The following is a 14,725-nucleotide window of genomic DNA, read 5'->3' as shown; positions in this document are numbered from 1 at the left end:
ACCTGTAGTAGTAGTTTGCTTTGAAAGAATCTGGGAGTTAAAGAACATTGTTACTGTAGAGACTAGGGCTCATCATGGTGTTGGAGGACCAGCTACTCTGCAGTGCACAGAGAATATATGCCAGCACAATAGCATCTCTCCTGGCTCTTTTGATTTCAAAATTCATTTGCTCCTATATGCAGGTCTTAGAAATTCTGAGGGTTATTCTAATATGATTATTGGACATTTTAGATGAGTATAATACAAAAAAAAAAAAAAAAAAGCGACACAAACAAACAAAAAAACTAGTTCAAGAATAAAAGTGGCTGGTTTGCCCTTTACCCTTCCAAATCGGGAAAGGGAAAACATGATAAGTATTTTTCCATCACAGATTGTATTATTCACTGTGAGAAAATTGCAGTTTGCCAGACTTCTTCATTCTGTCATAATCTAAGTCAATGGGCTTTCAAATTCAAATTTTGAATGTGGTTCTCTCCCCAGAGGAGCAAAGCACGGTATTTGGAACTCTCATTAGGAAGTCATTTTATGTATGTTAGGTGGAGAGTAATGAATGGAGGTTTATGCGCCATGAAAATGAAGCTATTTCATTCAGACATTCCAGGAAGGGCTTTAACTATTTGACCTGAAAATGCCCAGAAGTCACACTTTATTTCTATATACTTTAAATGTTAACTCTGAAGCCTCTGGCGCACTCCTAGTTCCATTATGAGGAGGCTATTATGGGACCAGGAGCACTTTCCATTGACTGCATGGGGTCTCCTGCTATAGAAATTTGACATCTGCTTGATATTATTATTCCATTAGAGCTGTAAATCTTCACTCTGCTGGCTTTCCTGTGGGCTCCGACACATTCCAATTTAGTGACAAATGTCCCTTGAGCCAGCAGTTATTTGACAGGCTGGGAGGTGCTCCTGCAAAGGAACTGACAAACGATTTCCATGAGAAATCGAAGTACCTCCAGGAAGCACCTTCAGGCAGAATTTCAGCATGAACATTGAGCTGAAAAAGAACCCTCTCACATTCCAGGAGATCTGTGACAATCCAAAAGCTTCCTCCACAGATATGTGAGTTCCCATGTGATGTTAAAGATTTGCATAAGGAATCAAAGCAGACTGAGGATCACACCAATTCACACTCACAGGTTTCCTCAAATGAAGCAGGCTGCAATAAGGAAGCATGTTTTTTCCTTCTGAACCATCGCAGCTTCCTTTCATAACAGAAGTGAGAATTCCTGCTAGGTTGCATCCAATCATTGCCCATTGCAAATGGGCAATGCCCATTGCAAATGAATTCGCTCCATGTAACTTTGCCAGACCCCAGCTGACAGCAGAGATAGTCCGCAGTCCAGAGCTTGTACAGAATGACACTCCAACAGCTCTTAAAAGTATGCTGGTGGTCATGATAATAATACAGGCTAATGGCTCCTTTCGCTCAAGGATCTACAAACACTTTACAGATGCAAATGGAGAACTACAAAATGGATTTTTGTTTTTTTAGCCTCACTTTGTAGAGAACTTTTCTGGGCTTTCCTGTGTTCAAAAAATTCATCCTGGCTGAAAGAAATACAAAAACTGGAGGGAGATCCCAGGAAATGTATTCCCAGTACTTGTATTAAACATTAGACATGATATCACCTCTTCACAAGATAGGAGCTCATCGTTTTGGTGTCTGAGGGTCTACCCCCTTCAGTGCAGACATTAATTAATGTAAACTAAACATAAGAAAATAACAGTCAATCCCTTCCCTGCAGTAGCAAGCACATAAAAGGCAAATTGACTTTCTAGGTGTCAATGACATCAGAAGAGTAGTGGTTGCAACGGGCTCTGCATTTAACACCCCAAACATACACCCCGAGCTAAATGTATGTTGACTGACACCATGATCTAATTTCTCATTCCATATCTATCATCAGTACTGACACTGGAATACCCCTGTGGTTTCCTAGCCAAAGGGAAACATGACAGTTTCCTTGAAGAATTAATTAGTGATTGCAGTCAAAATAAAATAACAAAAACAAACCAGTGGTCTACTCTTAAATCATTTGTACAATCCACAGATCTCCTCCTAATTTCTTAGTTGTGTTTTAACAATTTTCTAGTTCCTAAGTAATTTCTAGTCATTAAAAATTAACAATGCTGTTCCACAAATTTCTAATGTAAAACTACTCTGTAGTGAACTAACAGTTTGGTCAATTTTTTTTTTTTATCCAATACAGAGAAGCACAAACTGGCACACACATGCACAAAATTTTCTCTTCTGCAATTATCTTTAGGTATTTTTGATCCTCCAGGCAGGCCAGTGTTACTGTGTTCATGTTTACAGATACAGGAGCTACAACACTGACTGAAAACAAGTACCTTTGTGCAGTCGGTGGGAAATTGAGGTTTGGAGGGCTAACGTACTGACCCACATCATATGGGACATGTCCACATCTTGCTGCTGACAGATGAAAGAGAAATTCCTGTCCTACAAGCAGCATTTCACATGCACAGTGTGTTGTGCATCAGCAGATGTCAAAGTTCTCGACAACATCCTCTTCTCTCATAACACTTGGTTCATCAGCTGTGATTGAATGGTCCTTATTTCCTGCATTTCTCCACCCATAGCCAGCTCAGTAGCCAAACCAAGCATAGGGAGAAGCTTCTCAGCAGAAGGGTAGGTGTTGCCATTAGCCACTGGACATTATGTCTCCTACCTCAAGGGAGACATGATGAACTGATTGCTGATGACACACATACCACCCATTCCCTCCCATTTCTACAGAAACACACACAGGCACACACAGACACAGGCGCAGAGCCTGCTGGAGCCCGAAAAGAGGAGGAATGATCCAACAAGGCTCCTTCGGCTGCAAAGAACAGACCCTACAAGATAAAGACATGCAGTACCCATCAATCAGGTACCAATCACAGCTCTCTATCTTTCCTCATCCATATCATCTGTTGCTTTAGGAAAGACGGAAAATGCTGCTTTTTCTCCATAGAGGGGAAATAAATATAGTGCAAGAAGTGCACACACAGCACTGAGCTGCAATTCCCAGCTCTGTCTGTAGCAAGACTCCAAGACTCCCTTCACACCGAGAACACACATCAGAGATCATCTGTCTCAGGCAGCCAGTGAGAATGGGAATGTGCATTCAGTTTGTCCCAAAATTAAGGACATGGTGTTTGTAGTCCTGGCCTTCTCATTCCACAGGCTTCATACCAGCAGGGAAGCTTGTGCTTTTACAGAGTAAGTGATAGATAAGCTTCCTGCAGACTCAGGCAGACAACACCACACTATTTCCATTTAGGAGACTTTCTTCACAACGGTGAATGATAGAAACTGCCTTTACAAAAGGTAAACAAATTGAAGTTTAGATTTTGCCTATGCCGAATGAGTCTCATAAATGCATGATGGAAGCCAGATACAGCCTACAGGGCATATGTTTGACACCTCTGGCCTGTATGGACAGGAAATGGATATAAATAGTTAGCCCCATTTCAGTCCCCTGAAGATATAAATAATCTTGGCATAGAGTGCTCAAGCACAAAGAGTAATTTGTAGACCACCCAGGAGACTTGCATTTAAATGACCTTCCTTTGCTTGGACAATCAATTAGACTAATGTTTATTTCAAGAGTTGCATCGTTTGTTCTTAAATAGAAGCAGCTCGGAGGAGGCATGTACATAATCCCACTTACTTGTTGGTCACTGCCTGCATAAACTCATCAATCAGTTCGTCGTATTGTTTCCCACGAACCCTCTTGTGTTTCAGTCCGATATAGAGTGGATCATTCAGGAGAGCCTAGGACACAAAGGAATTCTGTTGACAGTGCCTCTTCCATGCCTGTAGGGAGATTTATGTCCTAGCCTCCCAAAATGTTTGTCTGTTCTAGTCATATTAGTTTCACTCATCATGTAGTGAGCACCACTTTACACAGCTCTTCCAGATCACAGGGCAGATCCACAAGTTTACTTGTGTTATGAACTATTTTTTATGGTTACAGTTGGAGGAACTTAGTGTTGTTGGACTACAATAGGAAATGGAGCTCTGCATCCCCAGAACAGAAACAGTCTACTAGACACTCTACCAAGGTGTCTCTCACTCGTGGTGAATAAAAATGACCTTGTGTAGGGAGCATTTGCAGCCCACTAAGTTCTAGAAATGTTCAGCTCTCACTGCAGGGAAGGGTGTTGACCCAACAGCACTTTGAGCAATGAAGCTTGCCTGCAGTAACCCAAAATGATCCATCTTTTAGGTCTTTAGCAGCTAGCCCAGAGCTGACCAGAACCAGCAATTAGCTGTTGGAAGGTTCCCATGCCCTTTAGCAAGCACTCAGTGCTAGTCATCTGCATTTATTGTGGCAGGGTTTTTTTTTTAATCAAAAATCACTTTATTTTTTAGTTCCTGCTGTGAATATAAAAAAGAGCCATTCCTCCAGCCAATCCACCAGGTGTTAAGTTAGGATGGGTATGTCAAAGGGCTGGCTTAGCATGGAGACAGAAACAGCTTGGGGAGTATCACAGGACAGAGAGTGGCAGGAGACACGTGGGCCAACACCTTGGTGAGTCACTGCAAAGCAACTAGAGTTCCCTCCTGATTCCAGGAACTGAATCATCAGTATAAGAAGAGAGGACAACCCATCACCGGCCCATCGTCCTGTAGCCATATGGGCTCAAAGTGTTGGCAGAACTAAAATTAGATGTGTTTTTCTAGCCACAGCTGCTTTCCTTTAGCAGAAAAGATGAAAGAAGTTTTTGTTTGCATTTGATACACTAACTCCTCAGGGACATGAAACAGAAAGTGGACTCATTTGTATTAATTCACTGGTTATTCATATAACTCCAGTACTCTGGCCTGTCTGTGGAGTAGAAGATTCTCTCAGGTATGCTTGGAAATATCAAATTCTAGAAAAAGGCTGATTTGTTGAAAGTAAACATGAGAGTATTTTAGACTGTCAGAAAGATAAGGTGGGAAGTGCTGTTAAAAATGTAATAAAGCTGCTATCTTTACTCCATTTTAGCTGAGATGCCTGTATTAGCTGCATTGTCACCCTAGGCTCACTATATATTAACAAGGAGAGATGAAGAGGATGGGTGCCTACTGGAGCTATCTCTGCACTGACGAAATGGCAATGTTGTTAGAATAAATTCACACCCAGGGCAGGATGCTGCTGGGTTGTGTTTAGGGTTGGTGATGCTGGATTTATGTACAGGAGAAAGTCACTAAATTAATTAATTAATCAATTGTATTGTGAGGGAGGCTTACGGTCAAAACACGTCTGAAAAATGTGCTGTTCCTGTTATCTTAATCCCAGCTCTGGAAACTGCTTTCACAGAGAAGCTGCTGGGCACATAAATTACATGGGGACATGGACAGGTTGAAAGTGTTCAAAACTTGGAAACTGATCTCGGAAGTCTCTTTCTGTGATACCAGCTATCCTTGAAGATACCTAAAACCTATCGAGTGTGCTTCTCTAGACTGCAGTCCCTGGCATGCTGAGGCAGAAACAGATGCACATTCTGCAGTGCGTGGGGAAGCACCTGCATCCAGGTCCCTCATGGACTGGCTACTGCACCAGGATACAAGAATTCTGGGACCAGAGACAGACGAGATGGTTGGGAACCTCATGCTAGATATCATCTACGGATACTGATTTTGCTTGCTTTCTTTTCAAGTGACCAGTGTGAGAGACCTGGGGTTTGAGTGAAAGAAGTGCTGAAAATCTAGTTTTCCAGGGAATGTCTGAAAATGTCCGGCACTTGTGGAAGCATACGACTTCATACACAAGCTCAAAGCTTTTATACCAAAGATTTGTCATTTCTCTCAAGAAACACATTTGTTTTACTTAGGGTCAAGAGAGACACAAGCACATGTTACAGCTGTGGACAAACCCTGGCCATCACATATAACTATAGGATATTCATTACCAAAAAAAAAAAAAAAAGACATCCTCACAGATGTCCATTCTGGCATTGTTCAAATGCTGCACTTCAGCCTTTCAGAGCCAGAGTCATAAAGCAAAAATCAGCAAGCAGATGGAGTCCTCCTGTCTGGTTATCATGTGCAGTAAAGTGTGCAATCTGACAAAACACTGAAATTAATCATTTCCAAACTACCCACCAGGGATTCTCCACTTGCTGGAAGACAGTCACCTCCACATCGACATGGGCATCTGTCTGTTTCCTCACAATTACCACAGGAAGAATAAATCTGGATCTTCCTGGCTGAAATCTTTTAACTCACCTTGCCACGCTGAAATATGATTTATCAACTGATTTATCAGCTCCAACTGGCAACGTTCTGAGTCTTCTCACCAGGGGACCAGGAGGCTATTGAGTGTTTATTTAGGCTCCCCATAAGAACAAGAGCTTCTTGACTGTTAAACAGGAATGCAACCTGGCCGCTTCCCCGCTGTGCTGGTCTAGCCATCGTCTGATCTTGGATGTCTCTGGCTTTGGCTCCACATTTAGGGATCTGGCCTCAGAATTAAGCATCAATCTCAACAATTTCTCCTCCTGTCAGATTCATGAAAAAATTCTAAGTCTTACCTCATTGTCTGTGCCAACATCCAGCAGGACAGGGAGACACTGTTGTGGGTGAACTCCACCACAAGCCGTGTACAAAGCAAGCTTCCCCACTGGGATACCCATGCCATAACTTCCTAGATCTCCTAATCCGAGAATCCTCTCTCCATCTGTCACCACGATAGCCTAGGAGGATCAAAAGAGACCGCTGTATGGTGTTTCCAAGGCTCTAGTAGCAAAATCAACCCCACTCTCTTCATACCAATGCCATTTGCGCTTGTGCAAAGGATATTGGTTCCTTCTACATAATGCCATGTTATTGCCAATCAGCTATTGATGTTACCAGGCTGTTCATTCTGGGGGAGGAGATAACACGACCCATGGGTAGGCTGCACTCAGTGTGGGAGTACAGCAGTTCTGCTCACTAACATTTCAATTCTGTGGTGGCAGAATCACAAACATGACTCTTTTGGCACTCCCATCTACACAGTCCAAAGCTGCATAAGAGAGATCTGGCTCAGATTTTTCCTCTCTTTTTTGTTACTGGACAGCTAGAAAAAGAGTTCTGTGCAAAAACACCTTTGCTCATGAACTACTTTTGTGGAAGAAACCAGCTCAAGTCTTCACACTCTTGAAGAGTATCCGTAGAGTGGCCAACATCAGAAAATCAAAGCAGAACTCATTGTAACTGAGTCCTCTTGCATCTGGTGTCTCTGATAGTAGCAGTGAGATAGCACTGAGTTTGTAAAAGAAATGACCCAAAATGGGGAGCGGAATAAGGAAAACACAGAGATATTCATAAGGGTAGAAGGAAAAAACAGTAACAGAAAAAGCAGAGAAGGAATTGGTCAATGGTCACTTAGGAGATGTCTACACTGCAACAGGGTTGTGACTGCAAGGCAGGGTGACAGAAGTTGCTTGCACTGTTAACAGCCTGGGCTGCAGTTCAAACCCACTGAAGGAATAAACACTGGGATGTCAGTCCTTGCACTCTCATCTATGCAAGTTCATTTAAAGCCCTTAGTCAAGGCTCAGCAAACACAGTCATTTACACTGCAAGTGTGTTTTATCCTGTGCTCCTTTTATAGTCAGTACAGAGAAGAAGAAATTATTAAGGCATAACTCCACTCATCTCTGTGCTGACTCATAAACCAGAGCAGATTCACCCTTCCTCAGAAATATCTGTTTCACTCTATTGACTACAAACAGGGCTGAGAGAACACTGTTCACATAAAGGGGCTAAAGACATCTCCAGTTACTGGAGAAGTCTCTTACACTATGTATTTAATATTAAATTTTTTTTTTCCTCATCTAACTGGGATTTAAACCACTACCATTTAACTCTTTGTGCACTTGGCCTTCTGCATTTCAGCAATACTGCGATGAGTTACCTCACTCAGATCTCTGTCCTATAAACGCCTGCATTTCTCTTTACTGTGTCTTTTCCTTGTGACAAGAAAAGAAATAAAAGCCTGATCAACACTGTCCAACTTAGAAGTCCAAAGCTGAGCTATGCAATTCACACTCTACATCATCCAGACTTTAGGAGGCAAAGGAACAAGAAGCTCTGACTAAGGTTCACATTTTTTTAGGTTAACTACTATATATGACAGTTTTGTCCCCAGGGTCAGGCTCTCTTGTGGGCAGCTCTGAAACCCAGTAAGAACAGGAAGATGTTGGAGTCCATTCCCACTGTGGGAGGAAAGCTGTAAATACAATAACAAACCTCAGCTTTCAATGCTGTCACAGCACTTCAGAGAACAGAGCGCTCACATCAAATGGGTCACTGGACCGCGGGTGACTCAAAGGCACAGTCTAGCTTGGATTTCAAAGGAGAAGACTGTGGAGAAGTTGTTTCTCTGCTGATCCGCAAAGTTAAAGCCAAAATTCGGACACGCACACGCATGTGCTTCAGCAAGGAATAAAGAGAATGAGGGATCAGAAGCTCCCCAGTACATTTCAGCAGCTGTACTTTCTTTTTGTGGGGAATAACAAAAATATGTTCTTTATTGCTAGGATGGAGAAGCGTTTCTTTGTTCAGGAATGCAATAAACCCCTTTCTTCATTTTCCTATCTCAGTGTCCTTTCCTGCCTATTTCAGATGATTAAAGGGAAAAACTGTGAAAGGACTTAAACTTTTGCAATACAGCTTCATGATAAACAGTCAGATGTTTTTATTTAGCATAAACTATATACATCTCCCAAGTATACTTTCTGCCTTAACCTATAGTTTGTAGCAGGACAAAAGAACTACATTATGCTACATTACACAGTTCTGGATTAAGCCTGAGGAGAAAAAAATGATACACAGGGCACATACATATCTATTTTGCCTTTCACCTTTGCTTTGCCTTTTAGCAAAAAGCAAAACAAAACAAAAAACAACCAACCAACCAAAACGTCTGGTAGTTTTAGGATGGTATGCGCATGACATATTCCAGGGTTGTAATGCACAAAATAATAGTGACAATCTATATGCAACAGGGATGATTTTCAAACTGTCCTGCTGTATTTATAATATCTGCTGTTTTGTTGTTGACAGTTTCTTATCACTAGGAGTTAGAATTCCCCTAAAGTGAATTTTCCATGATAAATCCATTTAAACTAATTTAACCCTATTAAAACTATACACCTATTACTCAGCTAGATCGTGAACATGTCCTTCTGAGGGAGATTCATAACCACGACAGTAAAACTCTTTTTCTTTTCCATTTTGGGACATTTTCATATTTTTTTTCCTTCTGAGTCAATGAGAAGTGTTAGCCACTGATGGGAAAGTCTCTTTTTTGGGTGGGCTCCATCTGTTTCTGGGTGTGCACTCACTTGTTTTCCACACCCAGAGGATGCATTTGGGACTGGAAGGTGGTAATTGGAATATGGGAAAGAGTGCGTGCATACACTAAGACTGTTTTATCCTGAAACTGATGAGAAAAAAGTCAAAATTCTGTATTATATAACTATATAAACTATATAAAGAATAAGATATATAAACAATAATATATAAAAATCTATATAACTATATAAAGAATATATTTTGAAAAATATTTAAATACAGCCTGAAAATTTCTTGATAGCACTTGTAAGCACATCAGAGAGAGTACCATTTGAAGAAAGGTCTTAGAAGTCTTAGAAGTGTTGTAGTGTAAAGGTATCAAAGACTTCCAAGGTACAGAACACTTGAAAGATACAGGAAAGCAGAAAATTTATGAAAAAAACATTTTCTGCTGTGTATTTTGAAGACAGGAGGTTAGATTCATACTTGTTTATAGCTCTTTGCATTAAAAAAATCAAAAGTAAAGTTTCAGTGCGTACTTGACTGACAACCACATGAAAATAATATTTTTAATCATCACCACCCAACAGAAGTTGGGTGTGCAGTTTAAACCAAACATCTAGCCTATTTCTAAGCTTCTTTGATAGCTGATGGGGAGGAACAGACATCTCCACAGAGTGTCTTCTCCAACCACCACTTGTTTTGGTAAGGGATGAAAGATGTGGAAGATGCTCATCTTCCTTTTCATTGATCAGTGGGGTAGTATTAACAAGATGAGGTTGAGCGTTGAGTCTATAGACAGCTAGCACTAGCTGAGATGAATCTTGACCTTGGGCTCCATTTGGTCAAGTGCTCTGAGTAGCTCACTACTGCAGTGCCTAAGGAGGAGCCAGCAGAATAATGTGGAGCAATATGCTCATCTCCAAGCTCCTTGGGCAATGAGGTAAGTGCCTTGTTATGACTTCCACCTCTCTATATTGATCACATAAGCTTAAACTTTCTAGGAAGGACTGATGCTCTGCCTTGAGCCCATCAACAGAAAACAGTATCCTCAGGGACAAATCTGAACATTTCCATCTGCTTGTGATTCTAAATACCGAGTGAGATTCTGAATTCTCAGGATAAGTATCATGTTGAGGGAGGGAGGGCAAGCAGGCCAGTTGCATAGCTTGAGAGTGACACATTTGTCTATGAACAGGAGATAGGGTTTTCTAGGCTCTTGTCAGCTTGAGGTGGTAGCAATCTGGAAGAGGCAGACAGAAACAGGCTGCCACATGCATGTGCTCAGGGATGGCCTTCTCCTCCTTGCCTTTTCTACTTCTGGTGTTGCGACTTTCAGAGCCATCACAGAGCTTTGCTAACTCAGCACAGCACTCGCCCAGCCCTTTCAGGCAGAAGACCCAAGGCAATGACCCAGGTTTCTCATTTCCACGGCAAATGTTGCCATAAAGCTCTAAGGAGCCACAAAGCAAAACGTGGGGCAGCATCTCCACCTATTTCTTCACTGTCTTTAACGGGACTTACTGCTGTCAATGTGTTCTGAGCCTGCCTAAAAAAACCTAAGTTGCTCCAGGGACTTACGTGCAGTTTGGGCACCTCCCTACTTATCTCAAAATCACAACAGTGCTGAAGCACCTACCAGTTCAGGCATGGCAAATTCTGTGTGCAATCATATAGGGAATTCTGAATTCCATATAGGGAATTTTGAAAGATGGAATTTCTTTGAAATCTGCAGTCCAAAACAGAAATACTGATGAAATTAGAGGCCTCTGTAGTCTGGCAGACTGGGAAAGTAGATAGCCTGTGTCTCTTGCACGGATCACTGCACTTCTTATGGTCTGTTTGGGGTGTCTTAACAACAGCGTTTAACCTTTCTGTGCCACGTTCCCAACAGCAAAAACATCTCTCTCAGCCATAAGGAGTTTTGCTAACAATCCTGAGTCAGAAAGTACAGGAAATACTGAGATCTCTGGACAGAGCAAGGACAAAATATCTAGCCTGCATTTGTTCTCCCTGGTTCCAAGGCAAAGTCACAGGAATATGATTATTCCTTCTGGAAACATGCTAAATATTGTTTATTTTTCTTAGAAATGGAAAAAGTGTTCTCAGCTTCATTCCTGGGAGCAACAGCTGAGTGATATGAGATTGATGTTCCGTCCACAGCCAGGGAAATTCCCAGACACCCTTAATTTCAAACTGATGAAGGAAGTGGTTGGCATGACCTGTCTTTAGTGTTGACTTTATTTCATGCCAGGGACTTGCCTTCCCCTAAGCTCTAGTGAAGAACACTTCAAAAGATCGCGTTTTGGGTGCGGTATAAATAGCTTTTTGGGCTGCTGGATATCAAAAACCATCTGGAAAGTTGGCAGTCTGGAGGCTGCATGACTCATCACTTTGGAAATAAGTCCTACAAGCACCAAGTTAGCTATACTCCTTGGTGTATCTAAAAGAGTCTCAAGTTAGCCGCAAAATTCTTTAATATCCCTATCTTCGGTCTTGGCCAGAACCCTATCCTGCAAAAATTTATTACAATGCATACTCTTTTTATTGATTAAGGTCCTGCTACCTTTGATAAAAAACATCTCTGAGCTCATACATGTCAGAATCTCTGAAGTTCAATTGCTGGCCTGGAAACTCTTTGAGGGAAGGAGTATTTCTTATCTTGTCCTTTTAACTAGTAATTCTGTAATAACATCACACCGTTCCACTCAGCAACCCATTTTTACACCCAACTCCCTATAGACATGACACATACCTTAATATTTTCTTCAGGCCAAGAGTTTAGCACTGTTCCAATATGTCCTTTGTCATGAATGGTGATAAACAATCCCCTAGGAAAGAAAAAAGAAACTTTGTAATAAAATCAATAACTCTAAGATAAAATAAAAACTTGAAAATGCAGGGAAATAAGCTACTGAGCACAAACACAGATTATTCACTGGCACTTAAATAAGAACCTCTGGAGATAGCTAATACCAAGTTCGGTTTTCACTTCAGAACACCAAGGCTCAAGATCCATAATGGTAACTTTTTTCACCGTCAGGTATTGCACATTCCACAAGCAAGAAACTTCTTTATTTTGGGAAGCAAGCTCAGACTTTCGCAAAAGATTTTTCTTTTGATTAAAATAACTCTTCTAAATATAGAGGAGGCCGATGATTTTGCTTAAAGCATTCTTTTAAACTTTTTCACAAACACAACAACAACAACAACAAGCAAACAACAAAAAAAGCACAACTTATTGCTGGCTGTTCAAGCAATGAAAGTTTGATTCTTCTCATCCAGGTAAGGATGTTAACCATGGGGATGGCTACTTCAGAGCTAGTCTACCCTCTCTAGTCAAAAGAACTTCCAACATTTCTGAGCCCTTCCAGACTCTGATCATCTGACCTGTTTTAGAGGTCTACCCAGAATGAGCTGAATCATGTTCCAGAAACCCCTGTTTCAACAGATTATATAGGGATTCTAGATAACTTATTTTGTCATTAACAACTATACTGTACAGAACTAAAGTTAGATTCAACCTGAACAGGTTCCTGATGAAGTGTAGTAGTCTCATGAGCGGGACAGCACTCTGGAACCGAGGAGAGTTAGGCACTTATCAAGCCTTTGCCATGTTATGCCAGGGATCTTGGAGAAGACAGTTTAGATCCTTAAAACTGTCTCTCCTCTTTCTCCTGGTCTCCAGGGACTATAAACACTTCAGGGGAAGCTTATCTCACTCTGATTATCTTTCCTGGGCTTGCAAGTAGCTGTGGCCTTCAGATTACTTCTGTAGATACCCTTACAAGGATGTAAGATATGGAGACACTGGCTGTCCACCACAGGGGTTGTTGATATACATACGTAATCTCATTCAGTAATTCTATACCATACCTCACTTGGCATTAAAATCAGTGCTGACTAGTGCAAAGCATTCCCCATATGTACCTCTTGCAATATGAGCATTTGGATCAATACTTGCCATGGCATTTACCTTGACCAGAACAAACTTGACGTTATAACGCCTTTTTTTACATGACTGTCTGACCCCAGATTTTGATACCTGCATTTCCTTAATGAAAAACACCCAAAAATACGAGAAGTGAAACAGAAGGGAAAGGTTGAAACTTCAGCAGGAGGTATGTGCAATAATGATGGTATACCTGACCGCATTAAGGCTAAAATCTTCTCAAAACAAAGATTATCGCTGTTTAAAGAAAATGTCGCCTTTTCAATAAAATTAGGGCCTGGAAGACCCTTGAAAACTTGGAATGTATTTTAGACCAGCAGCTTATTTTTCTCCTCTTTGCTGTTACATTAAAAAATAGTATCCTTACTGCAGTATACCATAGCACACTTCCAATTCCAGGATAATATTATTCATATTGACTAATCTCTGCTCAAGTGTTTAGGCATTATAAGCCCCATTTTGGTAGGCATGACCCTTGAAGCAGCAGTCTCTCCATATGTCTCATGGTAAACTTTTTATGTTGTTCATAGTCTCCTTTGCTCAGCACAAACCAAGGGCTCTAACTTGATGACCCCAAGGAGGCCAAGGCTCCCATTCTGCTTGCCCTGTTGTCTGATCAGAAATGCAGGAGTTTTATGTCAGTGACAACTATTGTGTTGGAAAGCAGCTGGAACACCAGAGAAATGCATGTTTGAAGCTTGTCCCTGCTGTTGCTCAGGCCCAGTAAGTTCAGATCAGGTCGTGGTCTAGGGTTCAAATATGAAACTCTAGCTAGGAAAAAACCTCATTTTTAGAGATGTCTGAAAACAGACAGAAAACATTTTAAGTTCATACTAGTAACGAATAAGCAAACATAATCTGGCTTCTTTTTAGTGAGGGCTTCCCTCATATGACTCTTGCAGGAGGGCAAATATCTTCCCACAGTCATCTGTAGGATCTTGATGAAAAAGCTCCATTCTGAATACAAGAAAAATAAAAGAGTGATGATTTCTATACTAATTACTGTAACACAGAGAAAGATCAGAATTGCAAGAAAACGAACGTACTGGTCCATTAATTCAGCACACTTCTTTAAAACTGCCTATTAACCAACAAGTTAGTCATATACATATGGGCTAACTCAGAGGCCTTATTCACAGGCGCTAATCTCCATAAAAAGCAGGTACTGTACTGCTGCCTTCTGCACTCAGCAAGAACTCAATAATCAGGGATTAAAAGCACAAAATATCTAAAAGATATCCCAGCAGAAACTGAAACCCAGCTCTCTAACCATCACCTGTCCTGCTCCTTGATAACTATCCACATATTTCAGACAAAGCAGAAAGGGCAAATACCCAGTGCTTCAAAAGAGCCCCTGGCTCTGAGGGCTGTCCCAGGACAGCTGCAGGCTGCCTTCCTACCCCTGCCACAGATCTGTGAGAAAAGCCACTGCAGTCTGGTCCTCCAAAATCTGATGACAGCTCTCATTACACTGCCTAGGAGAAGGACACT

At 41.3% G+C, this 14,725-nt stretch overlaps 1 protein-coding gene across 1 annotated transcript in view; it reads right to left on the bottom strand.

Moving 5' to 3' along the window:
* Nucleotides 1–14,725, bottom strand: part of ME3 (malic enzyme 3) — a 112,166-nt gene that overhangs the window by 27,646 nt on the left and 69,795 nt on the right. The window contains exons 4-6 of the mRNA XM_088534981.1: nucleotides 12,038–12,113; nucleotides 6,534–6,695; nucleotides 3,683–3,786 (exon numbers count right to left, since the gene is read on the bottom strand). Coding sequence (XP_088391107.1) covers nucleotides 3,683–3,786; nucleotides 6,534–6,695; nucleotides 12,038–12,113 — 342 coding nt within the window. The remainder of the gene's footprint in view (nucleotides 1–3,682; nucleotides 3,787–6,533; nucleotides 6,696–12,037; nucleotides 12,114–14,725) is intronic.

This window comes from Tinamus guttatus, unplaced genomic scaffold (genome assembly GCF_059628265.1).
Source record: "Tinamus guttatus ecotype Peru unplaced genomic scaffold, ASM5962826v1 Tinamus_guttatus_pri_ptg000602l, whole genome shotgun sequence".
Taxonomy (NCBI): Eukaryota; Metazoa; Chordata; class Aves; order Tinamiformes; family Tinamidae; genus Tinamus; species Tinamus guttatus.
The sequence above is the reverse complement of the archived record's forward strand: the minus strand, read 5'-3'. Positions and strand labels throughout refer to the sequence as shown.